General features: G+C 48.6%; 1 protein-coding gene across 1 annotated transcript in view; it reads right to left on the reverse strand.

Annotated features, from left to right (window-relative positions):
* The window catches only part of NRF1 (nuclear respiratory factor 1), a 61,059-nt gene extending 52,672 nt beyond the window's left edge, over positions 1 to 8,387 (reverse strand). Inside the window, exons 1-4 of the mRNA XM_009996338.1 lie at positions 8,147 to 8,387; positions 4,831 to 4,945; positions 2,411 to 2,537; positions 1,370 to 1,510 (exon numbers count right to left, since the gene is read on the reverse strand). Of these exons, the coding sequence (XP_009994640.1) occupies positions 1,370 to 1,510; positions 2,411 to 2,537; positions 4,831 to 4,945; positions 8,147 to 8,369 (606 nt within the window). The 5' untranslated portion in view covers positions 8,370 to 8,387. The remainder of the gene's footprint in view (positions 1 to 1,369; positions 1,511 to 2,410; positions 2,538 to 4,830; positions 4,946 to 8,146) is intronic.
* Between the last annotated feature and the right edge of the window lie 7,545 nt (positions 8,388 to 15,932).

Raw genomic sequence — 15,932 nt, forward strand, 5'->3', positions numbered from 1 at the left:
GTTGAAGGGCAGGTTGGATGGGGCTTGGAGCAGCCTGGGCTGGTGGGAGGTCTCCCTGCCCATGCAGGGGGGTTGGATTTAGATGATCTTTTAAGGTCCTTTCCAACCCAAATCATTCCATGATTCTATTATTAATTACTACAATGATGAGGCTGTAAAGAAGTCAGATAAACCCAAGTGGTTTTGGTTGTCAGTCCAAACAAACTCAGAGCCCCACCCCTGTGACCTTGTGATGGTCTTTGATTTTACTTTAAGAATAAAATATCTTAATTTTTTCCTTTCCATTTCAATGGGAATTTGGCAATGACAGAAAACAAGAGCTGCCTGTGAGGAGCCCCTGCAGACACCACCTTTCACAGGAACATGATCTGTCACCAGCCAAGGCACAGTAAAATTTTATTTGAAGTGTGAGTTTGTCTGATTCCACCTCAGTCATGGAAATGGTGTTTTGACAAGAACGTGATCTTCCTGCACAGAGGAAATCCACACATCTTTCCTCTGCTACAACACCCCCTTGTATGTTGCCCAAAGCCTCTGACCCTTCCAGCTTGCTCCTCCCTCTGAAGGACCTGCCTTTCAAGCATTTCACATGTTGTGGTGCATCAGCCTGAGTGTACCCAGAGCTCCTGCAAAACACCTGCCTGCACCCAGGCCCTGCACCCCAAGGGTAGGAGATTTACCTACAGATGATCCCTACCACAGCAAATCAGCCTCCCTGGAGGGTCCCCTCCACTTTTGCTTAGCAATAAGGAGGTCAGCAAAGGGCTGGACCTGGAGAGAAAGGGAGTCCTCCCCACCCCTAGGGCAGATGACTCCCTAGCTCCATCAGAATTCTCTCACTCAGGGTCTGACCTGGAGTTAAACCATCAGCTCCACCTCTGCTCCCATCCTCAGCAGAGGACAGAGGAGGGAATCAATTAGAGCACACAGGAGAAGTCCAAAGAGGATAAGCCAATACTGTACCCCACAAGTGACCTTCCTGAAGGTGTCCCTGCCCATGCAGGGGGGTTGGAACCAGATGATCTTCTAGGTCCCTTCCAACCCAACCCATTCCATGTTTCTATGAAAATTCACCACAAAGTGCAGAACAACTAGTTTATGGGAGGTAACCAGACCAGCTCAAAGGGGAATGCTCCCGGCAACCTGAGCTTGGCTTTTCACCACCATCTCTTCTGGTTGATCCAGAAAACAAGCAGCAACAAGAAAGTGTCACATCTAACCAGCAGCTGAGCTGTTACAGCCCCACGGGAAGGAAAACATCCAAACGCATCCCCTGGAGATGCAGCCATCAGCTCCACTGCACAATAACAGGACGTGACTGCAAGATGTCAAGTCCCTCTCTCTGGTTCTGCCATGTCTGGCTGCTTACCTGGGTCATCTTGTCCACTGAGACAGGGATGCCATCGATGGTGAGAGGTGGCAGCTCTGAGTTAACCTCCTGGGGCGCGGGAGCGTGTTCGGCCAGCGCCGACTCCAGGTCTTCCAAGATCATGCTCTTGTACTTGCGGACCTGTGGGGATTGTTGAGCTCAGGTAAACAAGGTGAGGAGCACCAGGAGAGGGCAAGGAGGCAGGGCCAGCCACCTTCCCCAGGGTGCTGCAGAACAGAAGGAGCACATGATGACACAGCTGGTGAAAAAAAAAATACCCACTGGCCCTGAAGACTTGGCTGCTGTGATGAAACATCAGGTAACTCTGGAGAGTGGAAGTATTTATGGAATTAAAAGAAAAGTTCTGATTCAAGATTTATCCTGGTTGGGATTTGCTCCGTTTACTGTCTGGTCTGCAAGAAGGTGCAAGCACTGATAGCTGAGCTGAGTTCAAACATGTTGTAACTACCTGCTCCCCCTGACTTTTAATCCAGGATATTCAGCCTCGGTGAGACGTGCCAGGCAGACATCCAGGCAGAGAAAACAGGACATCAGTGCTGCACTCACAGGCTGGTCTGAATTGGAAGGGACCTTAAAGATCATTCAGTCCCACCCCTGCATGGGCAGGGACACCTCCCACCAGCCCAGGCTGCTCCAAGCCCCATCCAACCTGCCCTTCAACACTGCCAGGGATGGGGCAGCCACAGCTTCCCTGGGCAACCTGGGCCAGGGTCTCACCACCCTCATAGGGAAGAATTTCCTCCTCATGTCCAACCTAAATCTCCCCTCTTCCAGTTTTAATCCACCACCCCTTGTCCTGTCACTACAAGCCCTTGTCCCAAGTCCCTCCCCAGCTTTCCTAGACCTGCTGGCCACGCTTCTTTTGATGCAGCCTCATGTCCATCCCCTCTCAACTCCTGTTCCCAGGGTTGGAAACACGACCTTCAGATCACAACCAGGTCTGCGTGCCCCTTTGAGCAGAATGAAACCTGCAGAGAAGGTGGATGATTCATTACCCAGGCTCTTCCTACAGACACCTACCACATTCTCCAAGGGTGCAGCACCGAATACTTTGAAGACAGGGTTGGGTTTGGAGGGTGAGATGCACAGGACGATGGCCTGCTGCCCCACTCGGGTGGTGTACTCATCCAGCGTGGCTCTCAGCTTCCTGAAACACAGACAGAAGCCAGTGAGGAGCTGAAAACCCTGTGGAAACACCACCCTTTTGCAAACTGCCCTCCTTAATGCTGCCATTCCCAAAGCAGGTGAGACATGGAGCCCCAGCTGGTCAGATCAGCCACATCTCCTGCTTATTCCTCTGCTCCCACAGGCCTGTTGTGTCCCCTGCACTCACCACCAGCTCCAATATCAATTATTCTCCTTTCTCTAATTTTATAACTGATGCAAAAAGGGGAATCACCAGAGCAGCAAAGCTGGGACAGTAAGGTCTGCAGATCCACTCTGTCACTAAGTGTATTATTAAAACAAAACTTGTCAGGTAAAGAACATGAATAATTCAACAAAAGAGGCTGCAAACACAGGTTGTTTTACATCCAGCCTCATAACAGGGCCCTGCAATTCTCTGCGACCAGAATCCTGGTCAAACCAGAACTGGAATAATTCAACTAACAATTGCAGGAGAGGCAAGAACCAGAAATATTGCAACAGCTCAGCACAGGAAAACCAGGGACTCAGACACCTGCCACACCAGCAAGTCCCTTTGGGATGATCTCCCTGTAGGAAGAAAATGTTCCATCATCTGCTTTCCACCACTTATTCACATTTAAACAGAAATACTGTGTCAGGAATGTTGGCAGAAACTTATAAAGCAAAAGAAAAGGAGCTGTTACCACCAGATAACCTGAGCACTCCAGAAGGTGACAGTTCAGTGCCTGCTCTGGCCAACAAGCAACCTGCTGTTGGCAGCAGACCTGTTGCCAAGAAGCACCAAGACCACCACACAGTGACCCCAGGTCCAGCTTTAACTTCCCACTCAACTCACAGGGGTGTAAATATCAAGCTCAAAGATGTCAAACTGATCAGAGAGCAAACAATGGATGCGTTTTGTCAGTAACTTGCAGTGAAATGAAGTGGTTGCATGAAGGGAGAAGAAAGAATTCCTTTAAATGGGTGTTTCTTAAATAAATATGTTGGTCACATTTAAAGAGAGGAAAGAATCTGCTCTTCAGAAACGTGGCTGGGTCAGTAGAGTTGGGGGAAGGAGGGAAAAGCAGAATGGGGGTATGGAAAAAAACCAGGGGAGTCCACTCCTAGGGAACATTATTTAACACCAGCCCTGCTCCACTTGAGTCCAGTTTGATCATGTGCAAAGGGTGTTGTGGGACACAGCAGATGAGTGAGTAGAATATAAGGAAACCAACTCAATTTCTCAGTACAAGAGTTAGAATAGGAGAGAAGGAGACAAGGTGGAACTCTGGCCATGGCTGCACTGAGTGTGCACGTAGGAGGAAGCCAGCAAGAAACAGGATGGCAAATACTCCAGCTCTTGTGAGATCACCCAAGTAAATCCAAAACAATCAAAAAAGCAAAAATTGCTTTGTTCCAAAACTCAGGAAGCAGCACCAGCCAATATCTGCAAATGCTTCCTGAAGCTGGAATTGCAGGTGATCTCTCCAGGCTTATGAGAAGCCTGAAGTCACTGGAGTAGCAGTGCTCCTCGGTGGCCATCAGGTGGGCAAACAGCCACAGAGCACCTGGAATGCAACACCTCCAGGGCTAGGGAAGTTTGCTGTCTACAGAACAAGTTCCTAAAGCCAAAGGAAGTGTTTCAGCTCTGGCAGGCATCCTCCCTCCATTATTCTCCCCCCACACGGAGCCCTGAGGCTGGGTGGAGCTCACACAGCGTGGCCTGATGGTGCAGGAAATTCAGGTACCCTCGTGGATTTTTTTCACAGGATCACTTCAACATGCAGAAAAGCTTTTTTTTTTTGTTAGGTAGGCAAGTCCCTTGTGCCACTGCAGAGCTGGGATATGGCAGTAGCTCCAGATTCTCAGGCCAGCTGCTGTTAAAGCCACCTTGAACACCTTTCAAGGCAGCGTGACCATGACACGTTTAACTTGTGACCAGCCAGGCTTAAAACACAACGTGTTTTAACAAACCAAAACATGGTGGGTCCCACCCTGCTGGTCGTGTCAGTCCTGGTGATCATGGCATCACATTAAAGGCGAGGAGAGCTGCAATTTAACCCATTTCTGCCCACAAAAACCCCAGCTCTTGGCTTCCAGAAAAGATGCTAAAAATATACAGATGTATAAACATAAATCTGGGCAACAAAAACCCAGCTCTTGGCTTCCAGAAAAGATGCTAAAAATATATAGATGTATATACATAAATCCTCAAGCTGGGCAACTTCTGGACAGGCCATGGTGTCCCCAGGCATGACAGTGGGGACAGGGGGGGATGCAGAGGGAGGGGGCAGGGTGCAGACTGGAGCTCTCACCGTAGCAAACGCGTCTGTTGCCTCTTGCGGATGGAGGGGTTGGACTCAAACACGTGGGGTCGCTTCCGTTTCTTGCCCGTTGCCACAGCAGCAGCTGCTGCCATCCCCACAGGGCCTGGAAATCAAACCACAAAGGGTCAAGCAGCACATCCAGCTCAGGAACTGGCCAGAGAGGCCACTGCCCTCCCCTGCCCCAGGGGATGGGTCCCAAAGGCTCAGCTCAAGGGTCTCCCCAGACTAACAGATCCCAGCTCACATCCAGGTGAAAGTCACTTCAGTCCAGAGTTTTTCCCCCTGGTATCACAGAATGATGCATTTCATCTTCCAGACACACTCTCAAGTATGCCAAGACTTTAAATCATAGCATCCTAGAATGCCAGGTTGGAAGGGACCTCAAGGACCATCTGGTCCAACCTCTAGGTACTACTCTAGTTGATAGGAGGTGGCTCAGCACCCTGTCCAGCTGAGACTTCAAACTGCCCCATGTGGGGGAATCCATCACTTCCCTTGGGAGACTGTTCCAATGCTGGACTGTCCTCATGGGGAAACATTTCCCTCTTGTGTCCAATGGGAATCTCCCCAGGAGCAACTTGTGCCCATCACCCCTTGTCTTTCCCATGTGCATAATAATATAATAATAAATAAGTAGCTGCAGTTGAGGAGATCCCAGTGGCAGGGTACAAGAGACCAGGTACAATGTTCTGAATCCTGCTTGGACACCTCAGCTACAGCATCAGGAATCTGAGGCTTTCCCCAGGGATTAATGACCAGTTCTAATGGGAAATAAATGGAAAATTCAGAGCTCCCAGCAACATCCTGCAACAGCTCCCTGAGGAACAGCAGGGACCACAGCAGGGCTGTTGGTTCCATGATCAAAATCTAGACACAGAGTCTATGTAAGGGATGCTTGATTAAATTAATTGGAGGTAAACCAAGTAATCCATGCAGTGGATTGTGCTTCTGTAAAGTGATCTCCAGAAATCACAGACTCATGGAATGGTTTGGGTTTAAAGAGACCTTAAAGATCATCTAGTCCCAGCTCCCTGCCATGGGCAGGGACACCTCCCAGTAGACCAGGTTGCTCCAAGCCCCATCCAACCTGACCTAAAGGAAAATAAAGCTGAGGTGGTGACAAGTGAACAAAGCAGAAACAGGTCAGATAAGCACAGTGGCAAAGCAAAGGGGCACATTTCAGGTCTTTTCCAACCCAAACCCTTCTGTGATTTTATGATTTTGGCGTGTTGTGGAGGAAGAGCTGGTGAGGGCAGACAAGGAGAGAAGCCACAGGGCTGAGAAGGATGGAAGACCTTGGAAGGAGTCAAAGGAAGGATTGCAGTTAACTCCCAAAGCAGCTGCTGTGCAACCAGAAACCTGTGTGATAGCACCACAATGGAAAACAGCTGCAAAGGGGACAAGCAAAGGTGCTGATGGAAGGAGGAGAAAGCAAAAATCCAGGTAGCTGCCAGCCCCTGAGAGCAGGAGGTGGTGGGAGCACATGGGCCATGGCTGGAACACTCATTTTGAGAACCCAATCAAAGAATGGCCTGGCTGCTTTTTGTGGTAACTGGCAGGTTTTAGGAGCTGGGCTGGCAGATTGTCATGGCAACTCAGGGAAATGTTTTGGGAAGCAGAGGATACAGCCACTGCCTCCTGGTGCTGGAAGTTGAGCTATTGCACAGGGTCACCAACTCCTGCTCACACCAAGACCAGTTGTATGGACACGACCACCTCAGCCTTTCAGCTTCAATCACATTTCTACCCATTTCCTCACTTCCATTCCCCTTCCATTCCCAGTTGTTGGCAGTAACTTCTACTCAAACATCTCCTCTCCATTTGTATTTGTTCTAACAACTAACATTGGACTCCTAACATACAGAATCCTCCTCCACTCCTACCACTCACATTTAGAAAGGCCTTTTCACAACTCACTACAAAGACTCCTAAAGGTTTTACCTATTTAATAAGCCAACCAATTGGCAAATCCTACATCCCACAAGGTGCAGCCCATATCCTGCTGCCCAACTCTCTCACTAGCAAGTTCTTCTCCTTTTAATTTGCAAGCTGTTTGGAACAAGGGGTCATTGCTCACTGTGATTATAGAGCCTTGAGCTGGGACACCCAATGCACTCCAAAATGCTGATGCACTTCAGCTGCTTTCTACAACTCCACAGGGTACAGTCAAGACCCTCAAGAGCTTTATTCCTCAGATAAAGTCTGATACAGAGGCAGACAAGTCTGTGAGTGCTGCATTTTTCTCTCAGTGAGGTAGATCCACTACAAGGCAAAGCTGAAGGACATTTGGCAGGGGCCTCACTGGAAGGAATTTGTGATTCTGAAATACTTTCCCAGCCCAGATATGCCAGGACCCTTGGTGGCATCTCCTTGGGAGATGAGTTCCCTGGCTAAGCAGGGTTGTGCAGCACTTCTGGGTTATTTTTGCTGTTGTTTATATGGGCCTGAAATAATTTTGCTCTTTTGACATACTGGGTATTTTAGTTCCCTTATTGGGAGCAGCATTTACCAGGGACCTCAAAGGCTGAGAGAGCTGGAGCTGTTCAGCCTGGAGGAGGCTGAGAGGGGAATCTCATCAGTGCTGATCAATACCTACAGGGAGTGTCAGGATGGTGGGGTCAGACTCTGCTCAGGGGTGTCCAGGGACAGGACAAGGCTACAAACTGGTCCACAGGAGATTTAACCTGAATATGAGAAAATAATTCTTCACTCTGAGGGTGACAGAGCCCTGGGACAGGCTGCCCAGGGAGGTGGTAGGTTCTCCATCCCTGTAGACATTTCCAAACCCATCTGGACGTGTTCCTGTGGGATCTGCTTTAGGGGATCCTGCTCCAGCAGGGGTTTGGACTAGATGATCTCCAGAGGGCCTTTCCAACCCTGACCACTCCGTGATTCTGTGACCTTTTTTATTGTACAAAGCAGTCCCTTATTCCCAGCACCTCCATGTTACACATGGACAGAGCCCTGCAAGGTTCAAGCAGCCAGCAGAGCTGGTGAAGAAGTGCTAGGAAAGCCAGAGCAACAAGGAAGCCCTCACAGCATCCCCTTGGGGTGTATGACATCTCTATGACAAGATCACAGAGCTATGGAGTGGTTTGGGTTGGAAAGGACCTAAAAGATAAACTAGTTCCTCCCCCACTGCATGGGCAGGGACACCTCCCACTAGACCAGGATGCCCCAAGCCCCATCCAACCTGGCCTTGAGCACTTCCAGGGGCAAGAAGACCACCTGCTGCCCTCAAGTGCTCTTTGCAACCTCTGCATCAATGCTACGTGAGATGACCCATCCCGAGCACCCTGCTTACCTGCTGCAGCCAGGTGGGCAGTGACCTCGTCGGTCGCCGTGGAGTTGAGGATGTCAGAGTCATCATAGGATGTGTCCTCTGGTGATGATGGTGAATCTTCATCCGCACTCAACATGCTGTGCTCTGTGTAGGTGGCCACATGGACCTGCTGCACCTGCTGGGCCACTGCGTGGGCCTCGATGGTGGCCATGTGCTCTGTTTGGGTCACCCCGTGTTCTTCCATCAATAGCTACTGCCAGAGGAGACAAAAACCACAGGAAGGGGTTAGTGGCACTGACACACCACAGGGGAGCCCAGCCAGAGGTTTCTGCTGGTTGAGCAGGTGGTGACCAAGAAGGAACAGAGATGATCTCCCCTGGTGGCACTGGTCTTTTACAAGAGGCAAACAACAACTGCACCAAAAAAACAGAGAGGAATTGAAGTTTAAGAGTTTTGAAAAACCCATCTTTCCAAACCACAAGACACAGCACCCAGAGCCCATCACCTCTGCTGGAGGAAAGGTCTTCAAGGAACCTGTAGCTCTGAGATTATGTGCCCCTCCCCACTATGCACTGAGAGGTCTGATCAGAGCTGGAGCTTATTTTTGCCACATCACAATCCAGCTTTCAGGGAAGATGCTCAAGGCTGATACACAACCTCCCTCCTCCAGCCTCAATAGCTCAGGACACAGGTGAAGATGCCAGTACAGAAGTTGCACTCTGGAGACCAGAACTCATTCAGAGTCTGGAAGCAGCCAGAATTCTTGCAACCCAAGCACAAATACTACACAAAGGGCATTTATTGAATGCATCTGATGATAAACCACTGAGCAAAGTGGCTGCTTAAGTAGTCCATGAACAGAAGGAGCAAGTCAGGAGGAACACAGATATTTTCAGTGTCTGCCATGCACCTGTGGAAAAGACCCAGCACATCCTTAGATATCTTTGAACTACATTAGAAGAATCAAAAACCCCCCAAAACAAGATTCCCCAAAACCCTCAGGGCAAAGAGAAGAAGGAAAGAGATGATCAGCTGCAGGGAACAATAAAACATACCCAGACAATTCGGACCTTGGAATTAGAGCCATGGAATTTAAAGCTCTTGATCAACACCCTCTTTGTGGAGACCTGCTCAGGAGCATGGACACAGACCATGGAGTGGTCTCAGATACATGGCTGGGAAACTGCTCTATGAAGTCAGAGAAGCCACACACAGCTTTGTCCTTCACAGTCTAAATTGTGTCATAAATACATGACACTTTGCAAAAAATCAATGTGACAAAACCTCAGTCTGGCAAAACAACCACCAGGCTTCTACTGACCACAAAAAACCCCCATCCTGATGACCAAACCATGGAACATCCTGAGACACGAGGACCCAGATCAGGAGAAAGCACTTTGCCAAGAGGGTAATTTTGACCAAACTAACCAAAAGTCTCATACAAAGAAGGAGAAACTAATGGAGACATGGCAAGAGAGATCACAAAGGTGGGATTGTCCATGGAGGAAATGGAGAAGAAAGGAGGACACCTCAGCTGAAGCTGTCAATACTGAGCAAACAAGAAGAGAGGTGGGAGGCAGAAGGAGGTTAAAGGAGAGGACCAGAGTCTTGCTCTGAATTCAGGAGACAGTATGAAGGGACTGAAGCTGTGGAAGAAGAAGAATCTTTCCAGCAGCATTTTAAGCAGCACCACCTCAGAAGCAAGGAAGCAGCTGCCAGAGCCCAGACAAGAAACGGAAGAAAAGGTGGGGTGGGGAAGGACTGGTATTTAGATGCATTTATTTCTGCCTCAAACCTACTGACCAAGAACTGAAATATGCCAGATTTACTTTTTTTCCCCATACCAGCTGGCTTCTAAAGGCTTGTTTCCATGTCCCTCAAGACCTTCTCTGCAACTCAATGTACTGAATGTTACAGATGTTTCAAAACAGCTCCTTCAAAGGCAGCTCCAACTTGAAGACACCAAAACTAGGGATGCAATTATTTTAGAGAGTCCTGTCCTCAGAACAGGACCCCTTCTAAGACCATTTTCCATGCTTCAGTTCAGCACATCTGTTTTGACAGGAAACAAAAGCTACATCTCAAATGTAGGCAAGTATTCCTTGGCCAGCACAAAGAGGAGGCTTCCTGTTCAAAAGCCAGAGCCTTGTACCTGGGTGAGCAGGGGATGAGATGAAGTTTCTGATGTAGCAGCAAGACCAAGACATTGAAAAGAGACTTGGAATGAGCCAAAGAAGTGTGTTGTGTACAAAACTCATTTGCAAAATTAATTAATTCCTTCTGCAGCCACCCTAGCAAACTTTATCTTCTTGAGAAGCCAAATCTGACCTGGCTGCTTTGCCACAGTTTCTCATTTACTAAGACACAGAAACCCAGCTGGATCTTTCCAAAGTGTTACTGAACTTCAAAAAAAAACCACCCCAATCCTTCAAGCATTTTACCCTGCTCAGCTCTGTCCAGATCACCAACAATTCAGACCTTACAGGCCAAGCTCCTCAGGATGTACCAACCTCACTCTGCTGAGCAGAGAGGCCACAGCAACTCAAATTCTAGGGGAGATGTGGTGGGATTGTAGCTAAAACACAAACAAGGGTTTGGTGACATGGACAGTGGGATCAAGTACACCATTCCCAAGTGTACAGATGACATCAAACTGTGTGGTGTGGTGACACACCTGAGGGGTGGGATGCCATCCAGAGGGACCTGGACAAGCTGGAGAAGTGGAACCATGTGAACCTCAGGAGGTTTAACAAGTGCAAGGTCCTGGACCTGGGTCAGGACAATCCCCAGTATCAATAGAGGCTGGAGGACAAAGGGGTTGAGAGCAGCCCTGAGGAGAAGCACCTGGGGGTGCTCACAAATGAAAAGCTAGACATGAGCTGACAATGTCTGCTGGAGCCCAGAAACCAACCCTGTCCTGGGCTGCATCTCCAGCAGCGTGACCAGCAGGACCAGGGAGGGGATTGTCCCCTCTGCTCTGCTGAGACCCCCCCTTGCAGGGCTGAGGCCACCTTTGGGGTCACCAACACAAAAAGGATGTGGAGCTGTTGGAGAGAGGCCGGAGGAGGCCCCAGAGATGAAGGGAGGGCTGGAGCAGCTCTGCTCTGGAGACAGGCTGGGAGAGTTGGGGTGTTGAGCCTGGAGAAGAGAAGGCTCCAGGGAGACCTTAGAGCAGCTTCCAGTGCCTGAAGGGGCTCCAGGAAAGCTGGGGAGGGGCTTGGGACAAGGGCAGGGAGGGATGGGAGCAGGGGGAAGGGTTTCCAGCTGGAAGAGGGGAGATTTAGGTTAGACATCAGGAAGAAATTGTGGGCTGTGAGGGTGGGGAGACCCTGGCCCAGGTTGCCCAGAGAAGCTGTGGCTGCCCCATCCCTGGCAGTGTTGAAGGGCAGGTTGGATGGGGCTTGGAGCAGCCTGGAATGGTGGGAGGTGTCCCTGCCCATGCAGGGGGGTTGGAACTGGATGATCTTTTAAGGTACCTTCCAACCTAAACCATTCCATGATTCTGTGATCTAAAGATTAGTCCACTTATTCAGACAAGCTCTAAGAACCACCCATCTACCACAAGCTCTTCTCTCTCTCCACTACCTCCCTTCCAAAGCAGCCCAAGGCACACACTGTGACACACCAACACCACTTCCTTCCTTGGTGGCACTATTACATTTCCTCACCCTTAACCTTTCCTGCCTGTATAAAAGTAGGGATAAGCTGAAAAAAACGAGGCAATCAACAACTCCAGCTCCCCACTGAATGGCTCAGCCTGCCCCACTGTGCACACACCACCACTCCCAGCCCTAGAAATTGATTTCTCAGTTGGAACCTGGATGAATTCTGCTTTAACCTGAGAGCTGCTGCCACTCAATCCATGTTTTTCACTTTTCCAACTCCTGTGTTACTTCCATTTCCCTTCCAGAAAACTTCCAAATGTCTCCAGAATCCTACACTGAAAGGCATGAAGCCTTATCTGGGAGTATTGAAATGCTGGGGAGTTATTCATATATTCAACATATTCCCAAAGGATTCCTGGTACAAGTCAGGCTTGTGGACAAACACCTTGACCAGCAGCTTCTGCTGGTGATTATTAACCTGCTGCTCTTGCCCCAGCAGCAAAGCTCCTCTGTGATTCATCCAAAGGGTCCACACTTGGATCTGACCATGGGGAGGAAAGGAAAGTTGTTGTTGATTCATTTTAGAGACAAGCATTTATCATCCCAGAAAAGGAAAGTTTCTTCCTGTGTTACTTCAGAAACCAGAAGAGTCTCAGGTGTAAGGAAACCCTAATGATAGGATGATGCCTGCAGAGACATTTCCTGGTGGCTGTAGCATAGTCCAGAAGCCTTGGATGACAGCCAAAATGATTTTTAAAGCCATTTAAAGTGCTTAAATAAATATGAGGATTAAGTCCCTCTCATCACAAGGTGCAGTAGCTCATGGCTGTGTCAAAGGTTCCTTTGATGTCCTGTCAACAATGATCAGTGGCTGATGACAACATTACTGGAAGAAGACCAGAGACAGGAGGAGCAAAACAACCCAAACCAGCAGAAGCACAGGTAGAAACCAACAAAAACTCAACATAAACCTCATAAATTCTACGTTCACTTTAAAACCACATGGATGAAAATGAAGGTCCTGTCTACCCAGTGTAATAATCTGTGGTGTAAATGCAAAAAGACACATCTCGACCAAAACAAAACCATGTGGGTTTATCCTTCTGTAGAAATTGTCCTTTGCCACAACCATTTAGTGTTGCTTCACAAGTGCTTTAAACTGAGCCAAAAATAAAATGTCCACACCAGAAAAAAAATTCTGAGGTAGCCCAGCATGGCTGGAAAAACTCTCTTCCACAAACAGGGCCTGGACTTCTTTTTATCCTTCAGACCTGCTGAAGAGGTTTTATTTCAGATGCTGAAGCAGCACCAGAAGTTGCCCTCTGAAGCAGTCTCAGCTAATTCAGCTGACACCCTGCTCAGATTGACAAGGAACTGCTGGGTCTGATTTCTTTGGTGGTTTAAATAATTGTTAGAAGGATGTAAAATCTGGATGACCTGAATGAAGACTAATGGAGAAGGGCTGAGCCAGAATATCTGGATGGAGAGCTGCTCAGTGCTCTACAGCAGGTGCACAGCTCACTCCTGCCATGTGTGCTTAGACCCCAACTAAGAAAGCAGCTTCTGCACCAAGGGGAGCTTGGGGTACAGCTTGTAAATCACAGAATTGTTCTGGTTGGAAAAGACCTTTCAGATCATCGAGTCCAAGCATCAATCATTGAGTCCAACCATAAAAGAATTTCAAGAATTTCGTTCTTGAAAAAGAATGAAAAGAGGGGAGATTTTGATCAGACATAAAGAAATTCTTTATAATGAGGGTGGGGAGCCCCTGGCCCAGGTTGCCCAGGGAAGCTGTGGCTGCCCCATCCCTGGCAGTGTTGAAGAGCAGGTTGGATGGGGCTTGGAGCAGCCTGGAGTGGTGGGAGGTGTCCCTGCCCATGCAGGGGTGGATGATCTTCAAAGGTCCCTTCCAATACAAACCATCCTGTGATTCTATGATCCTACCATTCTGAAATGGGGTGGGAGCAACTAACAACCTCATCAACACCCATGACACCAAATATCAAGTTCTCATGTTCAAGTTTTGCAACCAAACCTTCCTTCTGCTTGGGCATGTCAGAGCTCACTCAATGAGCAAACCTCTTGCCCCTAAACCATCACCACAGTCCCAGAAGTCACCATGAAGCAGGGTGGGTTTTCTTCCTAACAAAACTGGTTCCTTCATCAGATAAAAGAGTTTTGCATTTTCTTTGCAAATAACCCTGGTTGTCAGAAATCAGGCTTCCTGTTTTCCCACAGGGGAAAAAGTTGACTTCTAATCTCTAACAGCATCCACATTAAAATGGGGATCACATTTTATAACTGAAATGCAAGAATTAGCAGCAGCAGCAGAAGGGACAAGTCTCACACAATCTCCTCAGCTCAACCCTTCCTAACTGGAAGGTTTGGGAGAAATGAAATCCCATCCCAGCCAACTGCATTGTACTGCTGTGCAGGAGAACTGACCTTACTTGAAGACCACCCAGAGCTCCAGCAGCAGCTCTGCCTTCTACAGTGCTACAAGACTTAGAAATTACACAGGAGGAAAGACAGAGAACTAGCAGACACACATACTTTTCCACAATCCTCTTCATAAGTGACCAATGTCAGTAATTAGTTTAATAGACATCTTAACCTTTCCAGCTCAGGGTGTTCTCCCTGTACTCGTTTCAGGCTGGTTAAGTCATCGACCCTCTTCTCTTCCCAGTGATGAGACTCAGAAGAAAGGCTGCACTACATGACTCACCTAGTCTTCTCTAAACAATTGGCCTTGAATTGATGAAAAGATCTTAAATCTAGATGATACAAGGACAAAGCAGGTGCTGTTTGAAAGCCACAGCTAACTGTGTCCTGGGCTGCATCAAAAAAAGCAAAACTTGAACATGAGAAGCAGAGCAGGGAGGGGATTCTGCTCCTCTACTCTGCTCTCCTGAGACCTCATCTGGGGAACTGTGTCCAGTTCAGGATCCCCCAGCACAGGAAGGACACGGAGCTGTTGGGGAGAGGCCAGAGGAGGCCATGGAGATGCTGGGAGGGCTGGAGCAGCTCTGCTCTGGAGACAGGCTGGGAGAGAGATGGGGTGGTGAGCCTGGAGAAGAGAAGGCTCCAGGGAGACCTTAGAGCAGCTTCCAGTGCCTGAAGGGGCTCCAGGAAAGCTGGGGAGGGGCTTGGGACAAGGGCAGGGAGGGATGGGACAAGGGGGGAACAGTTTTAGGCTGAAAGAGGGGAGACTTAAGACAAGAAATTAGGAATTAATTGTGGATGGTGAGACCCTGGCCCAGGTTGCCCAGAGAAGCTGTGGCTGCCCCATCCTTGGCAGTGTTGAAGGGCAGGTTGGATGGGGCTTGGAGCAGCCTGGGCTGGTGGGAGGTGTCCCTGCCCATGCAGGGGGGTTGGAACTGGATGATCTTCAAGGTCTCTTCCAACCCAAACCAGTCTGTGATTCCATGATTCTATGAAATAAGAGGAAATAAGTGAATAAAGGGAAACAGTGAAGAAAGGCCAGCCAGCCTGCATCAAGCTTCTCCTTAACCTCCTTCCACCTAAATATCAGGGGAGTCAAAACATAAACCTACAAAGGTGCTTGCAGGGGTCCAGGCTGGTATCCACAGAGGCCCAGCTCTACACAGCCTGGACAGGGGTTTTAAAAAGTACAACACAGCCCATTAGCTGTTGCTGGAGCCCCTGAAACACAGAGCAGGGCACTGATGAAGCCCCATTTCTGCAGAGACTCACCTGGACAGGAGGGTTTATAAGTGTTTTCCCCAAAGCCAGGCCTTGGATCCAGCACATGGGAAAGTAAGGAGAAAGGAAGAGACACCAGTGTGGTTGCTCAGTTGGCATCAGATGTTCTTGGAGGTTTTTTTAATTCTTGTTGTGTTGTTGGTTGTTGGATGTTGTTGTTTTTATTGTTGTTGTTATTATTATTATCATCATTGTTTTTTAACATTAAGCCATTTAGAGGATTTATGTGAGAGGACCAATTCTACACCTCCACTCTCAGGAATAATCCCTCTGCCTCATTTCCTAATTTGTTCCACAGGAACAGAAACACTCCTGTGCTTTCCTTCCCAACCCATTTTCTGTTTGATCCCTCACCACAGCCAGCACCAGTTCCTTATCCCTGCTCCACACAGGAGCTCAGCACACAGCACTTTGCCACCACACGCCAGACTGGAGAGGCCAGTGTAAAAAAAGAACTTAAAAAGTTAAAAAATAAATAT

The sequence above is a fragment of the Chaetura pelagica genome, unplaced genomic scaffold, assembly GCF_000747805.2.
Source record: "Chaetura pelagica isolate M959 unplaced genomic scaffold, ChaPel_1.0 scaffold250, whole genome shotgun sequence".
NCBI lineage: Eukaryota > Metazoa > Chordata > Aves > Apodiformes > Apodidae > Chaetura > Chaetura pelagica.